The 20610-nt window shown below is 55.7% G+C and overlaps 2 protein-coding genes across 4 annotated transcripts; both read right to left on the bottom strand.

The window, feature by feature from the left end:
- Nucleotides 1-522: 522 nt before the first annotated feature.
- pklr (pyruvate kinase L/R) lies at nt 523-13396 on the bottom strand. Of its 3 annotated transcripts, none has more exons than XM_088905790.1 (11): nt 13287-13396; nt 10879-11043; nt 10243-10334; nt 10028-10159; nt 9764-9950; nt 8559-8829; nt 7489-7639; nt 6878-7030; nt 6383-6549; nt 2571-2752; nt 523-2488 (listed from the first exon to the last, which is right to left on the bottom strand). In XM_088905790.1, the coding sequence occupies exons 2-11, from the start codon at nt 11018-11020 to the stop codon at nt 2382-2384; spliced, it is 1584 nt and encodes a 527-aa protein (XP_088761916.1). In that variant the 5' UTR covers nt 11021-11043; nt 13287-13396; the 3' UTR covers nt 523-2381. The 3 variants fall into 3 exon arrangements, with proteins under 3 accessions (XP_088761916.1, XP_088761917.1, XP_088761918.1); XM_088905791.1 differs by having other exon boundaries at nt 13200-13312; XM_088905792.1 differs by lacking the exons at nt 10879-11043; nt 13287-13396 and adding an exon at nt 13200-13241.
- Nucleotides 13397-14078: 682 nt separating this feature from the next.
- On the bottom strand, nt 14079-20411 carry cyp11c1 (cytochrome P450, family 11, subfamily C, polypeptide 1). The gene is made up of 9 exons (XM_088905787.1): nt 20191-20411; nt 19049-19204; nt 18555-18757; nt 17641-17844; nt 16744-16904; nt 15435-15601; nt 15126-15204; nt 14315-14515; nt 14079-14196 (listed from the first exon to the last, which is right to left on the bottom strand). The coding sequence occupies exons 1-9, from the start codon at nt 20409-20411 to the stop codon at nt 14086-14088; spliced, it is 1503 nt and encodes a 500-aa protein (XP_088761913.1). The 3' UTR covers nt 14079-14085.
- Nucleotides 20412-20610: the final 199 nt, after the last annotated feature.

Genomic DNA, 20610 nt, shown 5'->3' with positions numbered 1-20610 from the left:
TGTAGTGCACAAGTTTGAAATTCTAAAAACGAAATGCTATGTGACGTTCATGTCAAAAAGTCTTTCTACAGATGTTCAGCAGAAATGAAGTCACAGTGCAGTACACCTGTTGTTGCAAATAGGTCTGTGCAGGGTGTCATGATGACATCACCGCAGGATGTGCTAGGAGCCATGATGACATCACCGCAGGATGTGCTTGTCGTCGTGATGACATCACCCCAGGATGTGCTTGCTGTTATGATGACGTCGCTGTAGGAGGCTCATTCAGAGAGGCTCCGGAGCCCCCAGGGTGAAGTCCACAGGGTCACAGGCGTGATGTCTTGCGCGGTGTGAGTATTGATGCCAACGCGCGAGGCAGCAGACACTGCTGTCCTGTTAATCGATCTGTCTGTTTGCCTGTCCCTATGTCCATCTGTCTTGTCTCTGTCCAGCCGTCTGTCCCTCTACGCTGATGTGGTCATCTCCATGGTCAGGCTGGCTTCAGCGAGAGGCACACACACACACCACACACCCAGGACAGGAGAGGCTTGACTGATTTATTGTTGCGTTCTGACAAGAGCAGGCGTGGCCTGTAGGGTTACATCTCCCAGCGCTGCTTGTATACACTGTAATAGTGTGTGCTTGTGTCAGTCGGTGTGTCAGTGTGCATGCTGGTCAGTTAGTCAATCAGAGTCATTTATTCAGCTGTTGCTGTATGAAGGTCGTCACCATGTTGCTGTGTCAGTGTGTTGCTTTGTCAGAGAGTTGCTGTGCTGCTGTGTCAGAGAGTTGCTGTGCCATAGTGTTGCTGTGCCAGTGTGTCGCAGGGTCAGAGTGTTACTGTGTCAGAGTGTTGTGGTGTCAGAGAGTTTCTGTGTCGCTGTGTCAGTGTGTTGCTGTGTAAGAGAGTTGCTGTGTTGCTGTGTCATTGTGTTACTGTGTCAGAGAGTTGCTGTGTTAGAGAGTTGCTGTGTCAGTGTGTCGCAGGGTCAGAGTGTTGCCGTGTTGTGGTGTCAGAGAGTTGCTGTGGCAATGTTGTTGTGTTGCGGTGTCAGAGAGTTGCTGTGGCAATGTTGTTGTGTTGCGGTGTCAGAGAGTTGCTGTGCTAGAGAGTTGCTGTGTCAGTGTGTCGCAGGGTCAGAGTGTTGCTGTGTTGCGGTGTCAGAGAGTTGCTGTGGCAATGTTGTTGTGTTGCTGTGTCAGAGAGTTGCTGTGTCAGTGTGTCGCAGGGTCAGAGTGTTGTTGTGTTGCTGTGTCAGAGAGTTGCTGTGTCAGTGTGTCGCAGGGTCAGAGTGTTGCTGTGTTGCTGTGTCAGAGAGTTGCTGTGTCAGTGTGTCGCAGGGTCAGAGTGTTGCTGTGTTGCTGTCAGAGAGTTGCTGTGTCAGTGTGTCGCAGGGTCAGAGTGTTGCTGTGTTGCGGTGTCAGAGAGTTGCTGTGGCAATGTTGTTGTGTTGCTGTGTCAGAGAGTTGCTGTGTCAGTGTGTCGCAGGGTCAGAGTGTTGCTGTGTTGCGGTGTCAGAGAGTTGCTGTGTCAGTGTGTCGCAGGGTCAGAGTGTTGTTGTGTTGCGGTGTCAGAGAGTTGCTGTGTCAGTGTGTCGCAGGGTCAGAGTGTTGCTGTGTTGCGGTGTCAGAGAGTTGCTGTGGCAATGTTGTTGTGTTGCGGTGTCAGAGAGTTGCTGTGTCAGTGTGTCGCAGGGTCAGAGTGTTGCTGTGTTGCGGTGTCAGAGAGTTGCTGTGTCAGTGTGTCGCAGGGTCAGAGTGTTGTTGTGTTGCGGTGTCAGAGAGTTGCTGTGTCAGTGTGTCGCAGGGTCAGAGTGTTGCTGTGTTGCTGTGTCAGAGAGTTGCTGTGTCAGTGTGTCGCAGGGTCAGAGTGTTGCTGTGTCAGTGTGTCGCGGTGTCAGAGAGTTGCTGTGTCAGTGTGTCGCGGTGTCAGAGAGTTGCTGTGTCAGTGTGTCGCAGGGTCAGAGTGTTGCTGTGTTGCGGTGTCAGAGAGTTGCTGTGTCAGTGTGTCGCAGGGTCAGAGTGTTGCTGTGTTGCGGTGTCAGAGAGTTGCTGTGTCAGTGTGTCGCAGGGTCAGAGTGTTGCTGTGTCAGTGTGTCGCGGTGTCAGAGAGTTGCTGTGTCAGTGTGTCGCGGTGTCAGAGAGTTGCTGTGTCAGTGTGTCGCAGGGTCAGAGTGTTGCTGTGTTGCTGTGTCAGAGAGTTGCTGTGTCAGTGTGTCGCAGGGTCAGAGTGTTGCTGTGTTGCTGTGTCAGTGTGTCGCAGGGTCAGAGTGTTGCTGTGTTGCTGTGTCAGAGAGTTGCTGTGTCAGTGTGTCGCGGTGTCAGAGAGTTGCTGTGTCAGTGTGTCGCAGGGTCAGAGTGTTGCTGTGTTGCGGTGTCAGTGTCGCTGCGTCAGGCCGTGCTCACGGCACGCTGACGGCCCTCATGATGTTGGTGAACCCGGAGCCCGGCCTCCAGCCTGTCACCACGATCACCATGTCCCCCGTCCCGAAGAAGCCACGCGCCCGGCCTGCAGAGAGAGGGGCTGGTCAGGGGGGCGGGGCGGAGGGGGCAGAGACAGGATCCCGGGGCGCCGCCCCCCCCCACCTTACCGATGTCCATGGCGAAGGTGACCCTGTGGTCCAGGTCGTCGGCCCAGACCGCGGCCGGCGGCTGGAGGAACAGCGCTGGGAAGACGCCGCGGAGCAGCTGGGCCTGCCGGGCCACCTGGGCGCTGCGGGTCACCGCCAGGATAGGGGCCCGCGGCCGGTACCGAGACAGCAGCTGGGCCGACCTGAGACAGACGGGGCGATGAAGGAGTGACAGCGACAGGACCTGCCGGAGCTGGTGAGGGTGATGATGATGAGGAGGACAGTGATGAAGGAGTGACAGCGACAGGACCTGCCGGAGCTGGTGAGGGCGATGATGAGGAGGAGGACAGTGATGAAGGAGTGACAGCGACAGGACCTGCCGGAGCTGGTGAGGGTGATGATGATGAGGAGGACAGTGATGAAGGAGTGACAGCGACAGGACCTGCCGGAGCTGGTGAGGGCGATGATGAGGAGGACAGTGATGAAGGAGTGACAGCGACAGGACCTGCCGGAGCTGGTGAGGGTGATGATGATGAGGAGGACAGTGATGAAGGAGTGACAGCGACAGGACCTGCCGGAGCTGGTGAGGGTGATGATGATGAGGAGGACAGTGATGAAGGAGTGACAGCGACAGGACCTGCCGGAGCTGGTGAGGGCGATGATGAGGAGGACAGTGATGAAGGAGTGACAGCGACAGGACCTGCCGGAGCTGGTGAGGGTGATGATGATGAGGAGGACAGTGATGAAGGAGTGAGTACCTGCTGGAGGTGGTGAGGACGATGATGAGGAGGACAGTGATGAAGGAGTGACAGCGACAGGACCTGCCGGAGCTGGTGAGGGTGATGATGATGAGGAGGACAGTGATGAAGGAGTGACAGCGACAGGACCTGCCGGAGCTGGTGAGGGTGATGATGATGAGGAGGACAGTGATGAAGGAGTGACTACCTGCCGGAGCTGGTGAGGGTGATGATGAGGAGGACAGTGATGAAGGAGTGACAGCGACAGGACCTGCCGGAGCTGGTGAGGGCGATGATGATGAGGAGGACAGTGATGAAGGAGTGACAGCGACAGGACCTGCCGGAGCTGGTGAGGGCGATGATGATGAGGAGGACAGTGATGAAGGAGTGACAGCGACAGGACCTGCCGGAGCTGGTGAGGGCGATGATGAGGAGGACAGTGATGAAGGAGTGACAGCGACAGGACCTGCCGGAGCTGGTGAGGGTGATGATGATGAGGAGGACAGTGATGAAGGAGTGACAGCGACAGGACCTGCCGGAGCTGGTGAGGGTGATGATGATGAGGAGGACAGTGATGAAGGAGTGACAGCGACAGGACCTGCCGGAGCTGGTGAGGGCGATGATGAGGAGGACAGTGATGAAGGAGTGACAGCGACAGGACCTGCCGGAGCTGGTGAGGGTGATGATGATGAGGAGGACAGTGATGAAGGAGTGACAGCGACAGGACCTGCCGGAGCTGGTGAGGGCGATGATGAGGAGGACAGTGATGAAGGAGTGACAGCGACAGGACCTGCCGGAGCTGGTGAGGGCGATGATGAGGAGGACAGTGATGAAGGAGTGACAGCGACAGGACCTGCCGGAGCTGGTGAGGGTGATGATGATGAGGAGGACAGTGATGAAGGAGTGAGTACCTGCTGGAGGTGGTGAGGACGATGATGAGGAGGACAGTGATGAAGGAGTGACAGCGACAGGACCTGCCGGAGCTGGTGAGGGTGATGATGATGAGGAGGACAGTGATGAAGGAGTGACAGCGACAGGACCTGCCGGAGCTGGTGAGGGTGATGATGATGAGGAGGACAGTGATGAAGGAGTGACTACCTGCCGGAGCTGGTGAGGGTGATGATGAGGAGGACAGTGATGAAGGAGTGACAGCGACAGGACCTGCCGGAGCTGGTGAGGGCGATGATGATGAGGAGGACAGTGATGAAGGAGTGACAGCGACAGGACCTGCCGGAGCTGGTGAGGGTGATGATGATGAGGAGGACAGTGATGAAGGAGTGACAGCGACAGGACCTGCCGGAGCTGGTGAGGGTGATGATGATGAGGAGGACAGTGATGAAGGAGTGACTACCTGCCGGAGCTGGTGAGGGTGATGATGAGGAGGACAGTGATGAAGGAGTGACAGCGACAGGACCTGCCGGAGCTGGTGAGGGCGATGATGATGAGGAGGACAGTGATGAAGGAGTGACAGCGACAGGACCTGCCGGAGCTGGTGAGGGTGATGATGATGAGGAGGACAGTGATGAAGGAGTGACAGCGACAGGACCTGCCGGAGCTGGTGAGGGTGATGATGATGAGGAGGACAGTGATGAAGGAGTGACTACCTGCCGGAGCTGGTGAGGGTGATGATGAGGAGGACAGTGATGAAGGAGTGACAGCGACAGGACCTGCCGGAGCTGGTGAGGGCGATGATGATGAGGAGGACAGTGATGAAGGAGTGACAGCGACAGGACCTGCGGGAGCTGGTGAGGGCGATGATGATGAGGAGGACAGTGATGAAGGAGTGACAGCGACAGGACCTGCCGGAGCTGGTGAGGGTGATGATGATGAGGAGGACAGTGATGAAGGAGTGACAGCGACAGGACCTGCCGGAGCTGGTGAGGGTGATGATGATGAGGAGGACAGTGATGAAGGAGTGACTACCTGCCGGAGCTGGTGAGGGTGATGATGAGGAGGACAGTGATGAAGGAGTGACAGCGACAGGACCTGCCGGAGCTGGTGAGGGCGATGATGATGAGGAGGACAGTGATGAAGGAGTGACAGCGACAGGACCTGCCGGAGCTGGTGAGGGTGATGATGATGAGGAGGACAGTGATGAAGGAGTGACAGCGACAGGACCTGCCGGAGCTGGTGAGGGTGATGATGATGAGGAGGACAGTGATGAAGGAGTGACTACCTGCCGGAGCTGGTGAGGGTGATGATGAGGAGGACAGTGATGAAGGAGTGACAGCGACAGGACCTGCCGGAGCTGGTGAGGGCGATGATGATGAGGAGGACAGTGATGAAGGAGTGACAGCGACAGGACCTGCCGGAGCTGGTGAGGGTGATGATGATGAGGAGGACAGTGATGAAGGAGTGACTACCTGCCGGAGGTGGTGAGGACAGTGATGATGAGGAGGACAGTGATGAAGGAGTGAGTACCTGCCGGAGGTGGTGAGGACAGTGATGATGAGGAGGACAGTGATGAAGGAGTGAGTACCTGCTGGAGGTGGTGAGGACGATGATGATGAGGAGGACAGTGATGAAGGAGTGAGTACCTGCCGGAGGTGGTGAGGACGATGATGAGGAGGACAGTGATGAAGGAGTGAGTACCTGCCGGAGGTGGTGAGGACGATGATGATGAGGAGGACAGTGATGAAGGAGTGAGTACCTGCCGGAGGTGGTGAGGACGATGATGAGGAGGACAGTGATGAAGGAGTGAGTACCTGCCGGAGGTGGTGAGGACGATGATGAGGAGGACAGTGATGAAGGAGTGAGTACCTGCCGGAGGTGGTGAGGACGATGATGATGAGGAGGACAGTGATGAAGGAGTGAGTACCTGCCGGAGGTGGTGAGGACGATGATGAGGAGGACAGTGATGAAGGAGTGAGTACCTGCCGGAGGTGGTGAGGACGATGATGAGGAGGACAGTGATGAAGGAGTGAGTACCTGCCGGAGGTGGTGAGGACGATGATGATGAGGAGGACAGTGATGAAGGAGTGAGTACCTGCCGGAGGTGGTGAGGACGATGATGAGGAGGACAGTGATGAAGGAGTGAGTACCTGCCGGAGGTGGTGAGGACGATGATGAGGAGGACAGTGATGAAGGAGTGAGTACCTGCCGGAGGTGGTGAGGACGATGATGGCTCCTGCGCAGCACTTGAAGGACGCCTCCACTGCGCCGATGGCCGTGACCTCTGTGGGGTCAGAGGTCAGCGGGGTCAGCCGCCGCAGCTCCTCAAACAGCTGCTGGTGGAAAATTGCCGCCTCGGCCTCCCGGCACACCTGACGTGTGGACAGACAGGTGGACACATGGACACGGTCAGCGTCAGGGACAGACAGGTGGACACATGGACACGGTCAGTGTCAGGGACAGACGTGGACATTTGGAGACGGTCAGTGTCAGGGACAGACAGGTGGACACATGGACACGGTCAGCATCATGCACAGACAGCTGAACACACAGAGATGGCTGGTGTCATGCACAAACAGGTGGACACGTGGGGATGGTCAGCGCTGCACACATACAGGTGGACATGAGGACACGGCCAGCGTCGCGCACAGGCAGGCAGGGACACAGAGGCTGAGAGGTGGACAGGTGGAAAAGACTCACGGAGTGCATCATTCGCACGGCCTCAATGGGGTACTGGCCCTTGGCCGTCTCGGCGGACAGCATCACACAGTCCGCGCCGTCCAGCACCGCGTTCGCCACGTCGCTGCCCTCTGCCCGCGTCGGCCTCGGCTTCCCCACCATGCTCTCCAGCATCTGCCACGTCCACACGGAGACAGAGAGACAGGTGGACACAGTGACACAGAGAGAGAGACGGAGAGACAGGTGGACACGGTCAGAGACACAGAGACAGACCTGTGGACACGGGCTGTGACACAGAGACAGACCAGTGGACATGGGCAGTGACACACGGAGACACAGAGCCAGGTGGACATGGTCAGAGACACACAGAGACACAGAGCCAGGTGGACACAGTCAGTGACACAGAGAGAGAGACAGGTGGACACGGTCAGTGACACAGAGAGAGAGCCAGGTGGACACAGTCGGTGACACAGAGAGAGAGCCAGGTGGACACAGTCAGTGACACAGCGAGAGAGACAGGTGGACACGGTCAGTGACAGACTGACAGTTACAATGTGACACAGCCCAGACCAGAATCTCTGGACTCCGGTCCTGTTCCTTGTGGGCGAGAGGTCAGAGGTGGCCAGTCGCACCTGTGTGGCGCAGATGACCGGTTTGCCAGCTCTGTTGCAGTGTCCGATCATCATCTTCTGAGCGATGAAGACCTTCTCCGCCGGGATCTCGATGCCCAGGTCCCCACGAGCTACCATGATGCCATCACTCTCTGCCAAAATCTCATCGAACCTGAGAGAGACAGGGACCGCGAGGGGCTGAGCACACACTGAACACTGCTGAACACCAGCACACAGCACTGAGACAGAGGGGCTGACACACTAATCACTACTGAACACCAGCACACAGCACTGAGACAGAGGGGCTGACACACGGAACACTGCTGAACACCAGCACACAGCACGGAGACAGAGGGGCTGACACACGGAACACTGCTGAACACTAGCACACAGCACTGAGACAGAGGGGCTGACACACTAATCACTGCTGAACACCAGCACACAGCACGGAGACAGAGGGGCTGACACACGGAACACTGCTGAACACCAGCACACAGCACGGAGACAGAGGGGCTGACACACTAATCACTGCTGAACACCAGCACACAGCACGGAGACAGAGGGGCTGACACACTAATCACTACTGAACACCAGCACACAGCACTGAGACAGAGGGGCTGACACACGGAACACTGCTGAACACCAGCACACAGCACGGAGACAGAGGGGCTGACACACGGAACACTGCTGAACACTAGCACACAGCACTGAGACAGAGGGGCTGACACACTAATCACTGCTGAACACCAGCACACAGCACGGAGACAGAGGGGCTGACACACGGAACACTGCTGAACACCAGCACACAGCACGGAGACAGAGGGGCTGACACACTAATCACTGCTGAACACCAGCACACAGCACGGAGACAGAGGGGCTGACACACGGAACACTGCTGAACACCAGCACACAGCACGGAGACAGAGGGGCTGACACACTAATCACTGCTGAACACCAGCACACAGCACTGAGACAGAGGGGCTGACACACTAATCACTGCTGAACACCAGCACCCTGCAGCAGCATGATGAGAGGGACACATGTCAAAGTGCGAGAGAGAGACGGACAGTGAGACGTCCACTTTGTCTGACCTCTTGACCCCCTCGTGGTTCTCGACCTTGCTGATGACCTTGATGTGGCGTCCGGCCTCGCCCAGTGCCTCCCGTACCGCGCGCACGTCCGCCGCCTTGCGGATAAAGGAGGCGAAGACGATGTCGACGCCCTGCTGCACCCCGAAGGCCAGGTCCGCCCGGTCTCGCTCTGACACCGCGGGCAGGTCGACCTTCGCCCCTGGCAGGTTCACCCCCTTCCTGCTGCACAGGACGCCCCCGTTCTCCACCTCCGCCTGCACCCAGTCTGGGCCTGACGGGGGCAGCGAGGTGAGTGTGAGTGAGAGTGTGTGAGCAAACTGCAGTGTGAGTGTGAGCACACTACAGTGTTAATGTCTGTGAGTGTGTGAGCACACTGCAGTGTGAGTGTGAGTGAGAGTGTGAGTGTGTGAGCACACAGGAGTGTGAATGAGTGTGTGAGCACACAGGAGTGTGAGAGTGTGAGCTCACTGCAGTGTGAGTGTGAGTGAGAGTGTGTGAGCAAACTGCAGTGTGAGTGTGAGCACACTACAGTGTGAAAGTCTGTGAGTTTGTGAGCACACTGCAGCATGAGTGTGAGTGAGAGTGTGAGTGTGTGAGCACACAGGAGTGTGAGAGTGTGTGTTCACACTACAGTGTGAATGAGAGTGAGTGAGAGTGTGAGCACACTGCAGCATGAGTGTGAGTGAGAGTGTGAGTGTGAGTGTGTGAGCACACTGCAGTGTGAGTGTCTGTGAGACTGTGAATGTGTGCACACTGCAGTGTGAATGAGAGTGAGAGCTCACTGCAGTGTGAATGAGAGTGAGAATGTGAGTGTGTGATCACACTGCAGTGTGAATGAGAGTGAGTGAGAGTGTGAGCTCACTGCAGTGTGAGTGAGAGTGAGAGCTCACTGCAGTGTGAATGAGAGTGAGAATGTGAGTGTGTGATCACACTGCAGTGTGAATGAGAGTGAGAGCTCACTGCAGTGTGAATGAGAGTGAGAATGTGAGTGTGTGATCACACTGCAGTGTGAATGAGAGTGAGTGAGAGTGTGAGCTCACTGCAGTGTGAGTGAGAGTGAGAGCTCACTGCAGTGTGAATGAGTGAGTGAGAGTGTGTGAGCACACAGGAGTGTGAGAGTGTGTGATCACACTGCAGTGTGAATGAGAGTGAGTGAGAGTGAGAGCTCACTGCAGTGTGAGTGAGAGCGAGTGTGAGGGTCATACCTATCTCCAGCACCCTGAGTGAGATCAGTCCGTCGTCGATGTAGATGCGTCTCCCAGGCTGGACCACGCGAGGCAGGCTCTCATAGTCGACCCAGATCAGCTGGCCGTCCGTGCTGTCCCGCAGAGAGGCAGCCGTGACCACTCGAACCCGGGACCCTCGCTCCAGCTCCACCTCCCCGTTCACCTCCTGGACGCAGACACGAGGACATTATAGACCACTGCCTCTGTCCAGTCAGTCCAGTCCAGGGCAGTTTCTGCACTCACCCCTCTGACCAGTCCTGTCCTGATCTCTGGCCCCTTGGTGTCCAGAGCGATGGCCACAGGCCGGTAGTACAGAGGGTCAGAGGTCAGGGTCTCCGTCGCCTCCCGGATATTCCGAATGGACTCTGCGTGGTACTGTGGACAGATGGTCAGACGGACAGGTCAGCAGACTGGCAGGAAAACACAGAGAGCTAGAACCGTGGGGACAGGACACTGACCTCATGTGACCCATGAGAGAAGTTGAGGCGGGCGATGTCCATCCCAGCCTTAATCATCTCCTGCAGTCTGGGCACCGAGCGAGAGGCAGGGCCTGGACACAGGGACAGAGACAGTCAGGGAGCCAGTTGTCAGTGAGTGGTCAGTCAGGGTGTCAATGGGCACCGAGCGAGAGGCAGGGCCTGGACACAGGGACAGAGACAGTCAGGGAGCCAGTGGTCAGTGAGTGGTCAGTCAGGGTGTCAATGGGCACCGAGCGAGAGGCAGGGCCTGGACACAGGGACAGAGACAGTCAGGGTGGTCAGTCAGAGAGTCAGTGTGTGTGTCAGTGGTCAGTCAGAGAGTCAGTGTGTGTGTCAGGGTGGTCAGTGGTCAGTCAGGGTGGTCAGTCAGAGAGTCAGTGTGTGTGTCAGTGGTCAGTCAGAGAGTCAGTGTGTGTGTCAGGGTGTCAGTGGTCAGTCAGGGTGGTCAGTCAGAGAGTCAGTGTGTGTGTCAGGGTGTCAGTGGTCAGTCAGGGTGGTCAGTCAGAGAGTCAGTGTGTGTGTCAGGGTGTCAGTGGTCAGTCAGGGTGGTCAGTCAGAGAGTCAGTGTGTGTGTCAGGGTGGTCAGTGGTCAGTCAGGGTGGTCAGTCAGAGTACCGATGGTACAGATGATGCTGGTGTTGCGCGCTGTGATGGGCTCCTGGTCGATGTCCAGCAGACACAGGTGCTCCAGGAAGGTGTCAGCCATGGCGGCGTCCAGCTGCTGCCGCTGGATGAAGGAGTCTGGGAGCTGAGCCATGGCGCCGGAATAACGTCGGATTGCTGGGAGAGAGGGAGGGGGGGTGAGCAGCCAGCACACACTGCAGTGGGGGGAGGGGAGGGACTGGCACAGTAAACGCAGGGTGAGCATGGCGGCCCAGCAAACACACAGTGTAAATACGGCACAGTAACTGTATGGAGCACAGAGAGTGAGACAGGTCCCTGTTCAACAGCTCCAGTACCAGAGAGTGAGACAGGTCCCTGTTCAACAGCTCCAGTGCCAGAGAGTGAGACAGGTCCCTGTTCAACAGCTCCAGTGCCAGAGAGTGAGACAGGTCCCTGTTCAACAGCTCTAGTACCAGAGAGTGAGACAGGTCCCTGTTCAACAGCTCCAGTGCCAGAGAGTGAGACAGGTCCCTGTTCAACAGCTCCAGTGCCAGAGAGTGAGACAGGTCCCTGTTCAACAGCTCTAGTACCAGAGAGTGAGACAGGTCCCTGTTCAACAGCTCCAGTGCCAGAGAGTGAGACAGGTCCCTGTTCAACAGCTCCAGTGCCAGAGAGTGAGACAGGTCCCTGTTCAACAGCTCTAGTACCAGAGAGTGAGACAGGTCCCTGTTCAACAGCTCCAGTGCCAGAGAGTGAGACAGGTCCCTGTTCAACAGCTCTAGTACCAGAGAGTGAGACAGGTCCCTGTTCAACAGCTCTAGTACCAGAGAGTGAGACAGGACTTTATTCGACAGCTCCAGTGCCAGAGAGTGAGACAGGTCCCTGTTCAACAGCTCCAGTGCCAGAGAGTGAGACAGGCCTCTATTCGACAGCTCCAGTGCCAGAGTGTGAGACAGGTCTCTATTCAACAGCTCTAGTGCCAGAGAGTGAGACAGGCCTCTATTCGACAGCTCCAGTGCCAGAGTGTGAGACAGGTACCTGTTCGACAGCTCTAGTGCCAGATAGTGAGACAGGTACCTGTTCGACAGCTCCAGTGCCAGAGTGTGAGACAGGCCTTTATTCGACAGCTCCAGTGTCAGAGAGTGAGACAGGCCTCTATTCAACAGCTGCAGTGCCTGAGAGTGAGACAGGTTCCAGGTGATCAGGTCTACACTTTCATTAATAACATAGTGTGACATATGTCTCCATTCTCGTTGTCAACACTGGCTGCTCATGAATTAATGATGTGCTCAGTCTCCCACTGTCCGCTGGGAGTTAACTGCTGTTTGTTTAGTGCAGGAGGTGTCAAGAAGAGGCCTGATAATAACACAAACCCTGACTGATACTCTGACATGCTGGCACACTGACTCGGACTCTCTGTGAGACTCTCCGACTGACTCACTCTGTCCACCAGTCTGTTTACCAGTGCGTCCATCAGGATGTCCACCACTCAGTTCCTCAGCCAGCCCATCAATATGTCCACCGGTCAGTTTCTCAGTCTGTCCACTGGTCTCTCAGTCTGTCCACTTGTCTACCGACCATTCATTTTATCTGTCACTCTGTCCACCAGTCAGTCCCTCGGTCAGTCTGTCCATCAGACGGTCCACTGGTCAGTCTCTCAGTCAGTCCATCTGTCCCTCGGTCAGTCCCCTGGTCGGACTCCATGCTCTGAGCTCCCGGAGCCTGGGCTCCTCAGGTCACTCATTAACTGTGTCTGTTATCTCCAGTGTTAATAAGTAACTGGGCCCAGGCTGACGGCCCAGAACTTTGCTTCTCTAAATAAAAGCTGATGCCTGTTGGTGGATTTATACCAGTAACTCCATCAAAACACCTGAACCAGCTTAACAGTCGACCCAGTCCAGCAGACTCCACAACAGCCCAGTCGTGCCCAGTATATCCCAGGACACTCCGGTCCAGTCCAGCTAAGCCCAGTATATCCCAGTACACTCCGGTCCAGCCCTGATAAACCCAGTATATCCCAGTACACTCCAGTCCAGTCCTGAAAAGCCCAGAATATCCCAGTACACTTCGTTGCAGTCCTGAAAAGGCCAAACCAGTTGTTTCCAGTCCTGCTGCTGCTCAGTCCACCTTAAATTTAAAGTATTCAATCCCAGTCCAGTCCATAGCAGTTCGGTCTTTTCAGAGGAGAGACGTGAGCAGGGAGGAGTGAGAGGGAGTGAGAGGGAGAGTGAGAGAGAAGGGAGCAGGGAGGAGTGAGAGGGAGTGAGAGGGAGAGTGAGAGAGAAGGGAGAGGGGAGGAGTGAGAGGGAGATGACTGTCTCTGTCTCTTTTACCCTGAAAGTTTCACTCTCCAGAGCTGCAACGAAGCAGCCAGCCCACCAGGAGCCCCAGACACACGCCCGAAACAGCCCGACACCAACCTGCTGGCGAAGCGAAGTCTCTGAAGACGGACTTTATGAGCAGGAAGCGTTTCAGAGGAAGAGCGAGAGGAGGGAGGTGGGGGCGGAGAGAGGAAGGTGGAGGCTGTTGTGATCGTTGTGCTGATCTGTGCTGCCACCCTGAGGTGGACAAGCGGAACTGCGGTAGGATATCTGGACGCCCCTGCTGTCGCATTGCTTTGTCGTTTTCAGAAGCCCCAGAGCAAATCGAATGAAGACGAACACAGCAGAAAGAGCCTGATCGCAGGGTCGGGGACAGAGGGCATGCAGCCAGCAGAAAAAACACAGGCCACTCCCACACATCTGCCGATCAGCGTTTATTATACTGGACCAGTCTGGACAGAGCACATCGCCAGCACCCCCAAACACAGCCTCTGCGCTGACGTCACAGCAGGGTGATTTCAGGGTTCGGTGGGAGGTCAAGGCTGGGTGAAGGCGATTTGGGGGTTCAGTGTGGGGGGTCACAGTAGGGTGAAGGTGATTTGGAGGTTTAGTGTGAGCTCAAGGTTGGGTGAAGGTGCTTTGGGGGTTCGGTGTGAGGTCATGGCAGGGGGATGGTGATTTGGGGGTTCAGTGTGAGGTCAAGGCTGGGTGAATGGAATTTTGAGGTTTGGTGTGAGGTCACAGCTGGGTGATGGTGATTTGGAGGTTCAATGTGAGGTCACGGCTGGGTGATGGTGATTTGGGGGTTCAGTGTGAGGTCACAGCTGGGTGAATGGTATTTGGGGGTTCAGTGTGAGGTCATGGCTGGGTGAAGGTGATTTGGGGGTTCAGTGTGGGGTTACAGTAGGGTGAAGGTGATTTGGGGGGGTCTCTCTGGCTGCAGGATCAGGGTGTACTTGGTGTTGATGTCAGCAGTAGACGACACTTCCAGACGGAAATTCCGCAGAATCTGCAGGAGGAGAAAGAAAAACTCTATTTTCCTGGGATGTTGCCTGGATTTGCTCCAGAGCCATGAGATCTTCGCCCCGACCTCCCCTGGCTCTGCACTGAGGCATCCTGGGACTTACGTGTAGCAGGAAGAGCTGCATCTCGTTCTCTGCGATGCGGCGACCCACGCACTGTCGCGACCCGAACCCGAACGCCAGCGAGCGGAACGCGGAGCCGCCCTCCTCCCGGCCAGCCCCCCAGCGGGCCGGGTCAAACCGCCGGGGGTCACTGAACACCCCCTCGCACCGACCCAGGGGGTACAGACACACCTGTACAAGAGTCTGTGAGAGGGAGAGGAGAGAGGGGTTAATACTGTACCCACTGTACTGCACTGCACTGGCAAGCACTGAATTGTGTAGCATTTGTGTATCTGTAGAGGTGCAGTCGTGTTGCACACCTGTGTGACTGTGCAGAGGTGCAGTCGTGCTGCACACCTGTGTGACTGTGCAGTGGTGCAGTCGTGCTGTACAGCTGTGTGATTGTGCAGTGGTGCAGTCGTGCTGCACACCTGTGTGAATTTGCAGTGGTGCAGTCGTGTTGCACACCTGTGTGATTGTGCAGTGGTGCAGTCGTGCTGTACAGCTGTGTGATTGTGCAGTGGTGCAGTCGTGCTGCACACCTGTGTGAATTTGCAGTGGTGCAGTCGTGTTGCACACCTGTGTGATTGTGCAGTGGTGCAGTCGTGCTGTACAGCTGTGTGACTGTGCAGAGGTGCAGTCGTGTTGCACACCTGTGTGATTGTGCAGTGGTGCAGTCGTGCTGCACACCTGTGTGACTGTGCAGTGGTGCAGTTGTGCTGCACACCTGTGTGACTGTGCAGTGGTGCAGTCGTGCTGTACAGCTGTGTGACTGAGCTCCAGTTTAACTGAGCTGTTGTAGCTGCCTGCTCACCCCAGCAGGTATGTGGTAGTTCTGAAGGACGATGTCCTTGACAGGATACCGTTGGACTGTGATGCCCACTGGATACAATCTGAAAGAGAGCAGGTATTAATATGTCTGTTTCATAGCTCTGTAAATAGTCCATTATTTAATTAACCTTCCTCTGTGCACAGAAAAAATAAAAGTTGGAACAGTCTCCTAAGATCAGTGGTGCTACTTAAAATCAGAAATTCGAAGGAGAAAGGAGATAAAGGAGGAGATACAACAGGCACAGTGCAGTGACCTTGCATGCTTAGTGATGGGGTGGGTGTGACCTCTGACCTGAGTGTCTCCTTGACTGTGCCCTTCAGCAGTGGAGCCCCCTGCAAAGCTTGTGCCACATTGCCCCCTGCCTGAGCCCAGGAGAACTGCACTTGTCTCCTCACTGCTTCCTGCACTGAAGGGTTACGGGCCAGCTCAAACAAGGCAAACTGTAGAGGCACTGCAGTCTGGAGAGAGAGGTTAATACAGACACACTGACTGGACACTCCAGTACATTAACACTGCACTGAGAGAGAGGGGTTCATACAGACACACTGACTGGACACTCCAGTACATTAACACTGCACTGAGAGAGAGGGGTTCATACAGACACACTGACTGACTGGACACTCCAGTACATTAACACTGCACTGAGAGAGAGAGGGGTTAATACAGACACACTGACTGGACACTCCAGTACATTAACACTGCACTGAGAGAGAGGGGTTAATACAGACACACTGACTGGACACTCCAGTACATTAACACTGCACTGAGAGAGAGGGGTTAATACAGACACACTGACTGGACACTCCAGTACATGAACACTGCACTGAGAGAGAGGGGTTAATACAGACACACTGACTGGACACTCCAGTACATTAACACTGCACTGAGAGAGAGGGGTTCATACAGACACACTGACTGGACACTCCAGTACATGAACACTGCACTGAGAGAGAGGGGTTCATACAGACACACTGACTGGACACTCCAGTACATTAACACTGCACTGAGAGAGAGAGGGGTTCATACAGACAGACTGACTGGACACTCCAGTACATTAACACTGCACTGAGAGAGAGGGGTTAATACAGACACACTGACTGGACACTCCAGTACATTAACACTGCACTGAGAGAGAGGGGTTAATACAGACACACTGACTGACTGGACACTCCAGTACATTAACACTGCACTGAGAGAGAGAGGGGTTAATACAGACACACTGACTGGACACTCCAGTACATTAACACTGCACTGAGAGAGAGGGGTTAATACAGACACACTGACTGGACACTCCAGTACATTAACACTGCACTGAGAGAGAGGGGTTAATACAGACACACTGACTGGACACTCCAGTACATTAACACTGCACTGAGAGAGAGGGGTTAATACAGACACACTGACTGACTGGACACTCCAGTACATTAACACTGCACTGAGAGAGAGAGGGGTTAATACAGACACACTGACTGGACACTCCAGTACATTAACACTGCACTGAGAGAGAGGGGTTAATACAGACACACTGACTGGACACTCCAGTACATTAACACTGCACTGAGAGAGAGGGGTTCATACAGACAGAATGCATGAGCTGTACCGTGTCGATCCCCCCAACCATCAGTTCAGTGATGTTGGCCTTGACAAGCTCCAGGGACAGCTGTCCTCCCCCCATCAGCGCCCCCAGGACCCCCAGGAACTGTCCCCTGGACACACTGCCCCCCCGCAATCGCTGGTATGCCTGCTGGATACGGGAGTCCGCTGAAAGACAGAGGGAGAATTTGTCATAGCAGAGTGTTGTGTAGTACAGTACAGTGTAGCACAGCTCAGTAGTACAGTGCAGTGTAGTACAGTACAGTGTAGCACAGCTCAGTAGTACAGTAGTGTAGTACAGTACAATGTAGCACAGCTCAGTAGTACAGTACAGTGTAGTACAGTGTAGCACAGCTCAGTAGTACAGTGCAGTGTAGTACAATGTAGCACAGCTCAGTAGTACAGTAGTGTAGTACAGTGTAGCACAGCTCAGTAGTACAGTGCAGTGTAGTACAGTGTAGCACAGCTCAGTAGTACAGTACAGTGTAGTGTAGTACAGTGTAGCACAGCTCAATAGTACTGTACAGTGTAGCACAGCTCAGTAGTACAGTGCAGCGTAGTACAGTGTAGCACAGCTCAGTAGTACAGTAGTGTAGTACAGTGTAGCACAGCTCAATAGTACTGTACAGTGTAGCACAGCTCTGTAGTACAGTAGTGTAGTACAGTGTAGCACAGCTCAGTAGTACAGTGCAGTGTAGTGTAGTACAGTGTAGCACAGCGAAGTAGTGCAGTGTAGTACAGTAGTACAGTACAGTGGGATCACTAACTCTCAGTGCACACAGCTCCCCACAATGCTGCCTTGCACTGCTCATCTCCCACACTGCATCTCCACAGTAGAGCTGAGTCCCTGTGGGTGAGCTTGGAGATCAGCACCAATTTCTGTCCTCTGCTCTTGCAGACTCACCGTGGCTGAAGATGTGGTCCCAGGCCTCCAGGTGCTTCTTCCACATGGAGGAGCGCAGGAGGGGCAGCAGGCTGGGGGGCAGGTACAGCAGGGGCAATGTGGTCTCCAGCATCTGCTCCACCGCCAAGATGAAGCACTGAGCCTCCGGACTGGGAGGGTCAGACAGCAGCCCTATCCTCTCCCCGTACAGCACATAGCAGATAGCTGAGAGACAGAGAGGTTAATACACACCTACTGACGCTGTGCTGGGAGACAGAGGGGTTAATTCACACATACTGACACTGTGCTGGGAGAGAGAGGGGTTAATACACGCATATTGACACTGCTGAGAGACAGAGGGGTTAATACAGACATACTGACACTGTGCTGGGAGAGAGAGGGGTTGATACACACATACTAACACTGTGCTAGGAGACAGAGTGTTTAATTCACACATACTGGCGCTGTGCTGGGAGACAGAGGGGTTAATTCACACGTACTTGCGCAGTGCTGGGAGACAGTGGGGTTAATACACATGTACTGGTGCTATGTTGGGAGACAGAGGGGTTAATATGCACATACTGGCGCTGTGCTGGGAGACAGTAGGGTTAATACACCCATACTAACACAGTGCTGGGAGACAGTAGGGTTAATACACACATACTGGCGCTGTGCTGGGAGACAGTGGGGTTAATACACACATACTGGCGCTGTGCTGGGAGACAGTGGGGTTAATACACATGAACTGTTGCTGTGCTGGGAGACAGAGTGGTTAATTCATACATAATGGCACTGTGCTGGGAGACAGAGGGGTTAATACACACATACTGTCGCTGTATGGCTGCACAGCCGTAGTTGCGCAGTTGTGTAGCTTGTAGTAGTTGCACGTGAGTATGACAGGGTAGACTTGCATCATTGCATAGTAAGAGACTCACATTCCAGGGTGTATCGGAAGAGGTCAGGGCTTAGGTCAAGGGTCAGCTGCCTTCCGTGGGGTCCCTGCTCCACCTGCCTTTGCAGTCGCACTGCAAAATCACACGCAACTTCATCCAGGTGCGGCAGGAAACGCATCACTGCTGCAGGGTTCATGACCTCGCGGTTCAACAGCAGGCGGTCCTGACGCCACTCTGCCCCGTTTCTGAGAGAGAGGAGAGAGGAGAGGGAGGAGAGGGGTGACACAAAGGAGATAGACAGGGGGTAGAGGAGAGAGGAGAGAGAGGAGAGTGATAGAGGGGGAGACGGACAGGGGGAAGAGGAGAGTGAGAGAGGGGGAGAGGGACAGGGGGAAGAGGAGAGAGGAGAGTGAGAGAGGGGGAGACGGACGGGGGAAGAGGAGAGAGGAGGATGGAGAGAGGAGAGAAAAGGCACTCAGATACACAAGCAGACAGACAGGCAAGGGAGTCACACTCAGACAGGTAGATGGACTGACTTGAGAAAGACGCCTTTGCTGTGGTTCCGTGTCTCTCGGTGGGCGGCCCAAGGTTCGAGCAGCATCCTGCGGGGGTGCAGCCCCTCAGAGCGAAACAGAACCCCAATATCCTCAGGCAGCAAGATGTTCACACTGACCTTTGACCCCAGACGCTCCCTGAGACAAGGGGCAGGAGAGCCCAGAGAGGGGGGTTAGGACACTGACCGCTGTGAGAGAGAGGCAGCAGAAGAGTCAGCAGCAGCAGCAGCAGCAGGAGGAGGAGGAGAGTGAGCAGCAGCAGCAGCAGGAGGAGGAGGAGAGTGAGCAGCAGCAGCAGCAGCAGCAGGAGAGTGAGCAGCAGCAGCAGGAGGAGGAGAGTGAGCAGCAGCAGGAGGAGGAGAGTGAGCTGCAGCAGCAGGAAGAGGAGAGTGAGCAGCAGCAGGAGGAGAGTGAGCAGCAGCAGCAGCAGGAGAGTGAGCAGCAGCAGCTGGAGGAGGAGAGTGAGCAGCAGCAGCAGGAAGAGGAGAGTGAGCAGCAGGAGGAGGAGGAGGAGGAGGAGGAGGAGAGTGAGCAGCAGCAGCAGCAGCAGGAGAGTGAGCTGCAGCAGCAGGAAGAGGAGAGTGAGCAGCAGCAGGAGGAGAGTGAGCAGCAGCAGCAGCAGCAGCAGGAGAGTGAGCTGCAGCAGCTGGAGGAGGAGAGTGAGCAGCAGCAGCTGGAGGAGGAGAGTGAGCAGCAGCAGCAGGAAGAGGAGAGTGAGCTGCAGCAGCAGGAAGAGGAGAGTGAGCAGCAGCAGCAGGAAGAGGAGAGTGAGCAGCAGCAGGAGGAGAGTGAGCAGCAGCAGCAGCAGGAGAGTGAGCTGCAGCAGCTGGAGGATGAGAGTGAGCTGCAGCAGCAGGAAGAGGAGAGTGAGCAGCAGCAGGAGGAGGAGGAGGAGAGTGAGCAGCAGCAGCAGGAAGAGGAGAGTGAGGAGCAGCAGCAGGAGGAGGAGGAGAGTGAGCTGCAGCAGCAGGAAGAGGAGAGTGAGCAGCAGCAGCAGCAGGAGAGTGAGCTGCAGCAGCTGGAGGAGGAGAGTGATATGCAGCAGCAGGAAGAGGAGAGTGAGCTGCAGCAGCAGGAAGAGGAGAGTGAGCAGCAGCAGCAGAGTGAGCCGCAGACACACACACCTGTAGATAGGCCCCAGGGACTGGAAGGTGCTCTCCATGTGCTGGTGCAGGGAGTCGAACCGGTTCTCTCTCCAGTACTTCAGCAGGTTAACCCAGCCACTGGCCCCCGTGCTGGGGATCTCCTCGAACCCGCGCACCACCTGCCCGGCGGCTCCTGCCCCCGAGAGGGCAGCGCGGCACAGTGGTGCAGAGAGGGGCCGGCGAAGGACGGGAGTCAGCATCTCTGCCCACACTCTCACACCGACTCACTCTCTCTCCCCTTCTGATCACTCCTCCCGGCTCGCTGTCACTCCCAGCCTCAGCACCAGAGGAGTCCGGGGTCCGGCAGGCGGTTGTCTCAGCAGTCCTCCTCCTCCTCAGCCTGTCTCGCTCTCTGGGTCCCTTAACTTTTCGCTCTCTTCTCACAATTTATACACCTCC

This window comes from Atractosteus spatula, chromosome 25, assembly GCF_055471065.1.
Source record: "Atractosteus spatula isolate fAtrSpa1 chromosome 25, fAtrSpa1.hap1, whole genome shotgun sequence".
Taxonomy (NCBI): Eukaryota; Metazoa; Chordata; class Actinopteri; order Semionotiformes; family Lepisosteidae; genus Atractosteus; species Atractosteus spatula.
This window is presented reverse-complemented; position numbering and strand designations above follow the sequence as displayed.

Excerpts from the sequence above, each read along its gene's own strand:
- pklr (XM_088905790.1), bottom strand. The coding sequence starts at position 11,020 with ATGGCTCAGCTCCCAGACTCCTTCATCCAGCGGCAGCAGCTGGACGCC. Across the intron at positions 10,160-10,242 it reads TCTCTCATGGGTCACATGAG|TACCACGCAGAGTCCATTCG; the intron begins GTCAGTGTCCTG and ends ATCTGTCCACAG. Across the intron at positions 8,830-9,763 it reads ACTCAGGGTGCTGGAGATAG|GCCCAGACTGGGTGCAGGCG; the intron begins GTATGACCCTCA and ends TGCCCCCGTCAG.
- cyp11c1 (XM_088905787.1), bottom strand. The coding sequence starts at position 20,411 with ATGCTGACTCCCGTCCTTCGCCGGCCCCTCTCTGCACCACTGTGCCGC. Across the intron at positions 16,905-17,640 it reads GGACCACATCTTCAGCCACG|CGGACTCCCGTATCCAGCAG; the intron begins GTGAGTCTGCAA and ends TCTGTCTTTCAG. Across the intron at positions 14,516-15,125 it reads ACTACCACATACCTGCTGGG|ACTCTTGTACAGGTGTGTCT; the intron begins GTGAGCAGGCAG and ends TCCCTCTCACAG.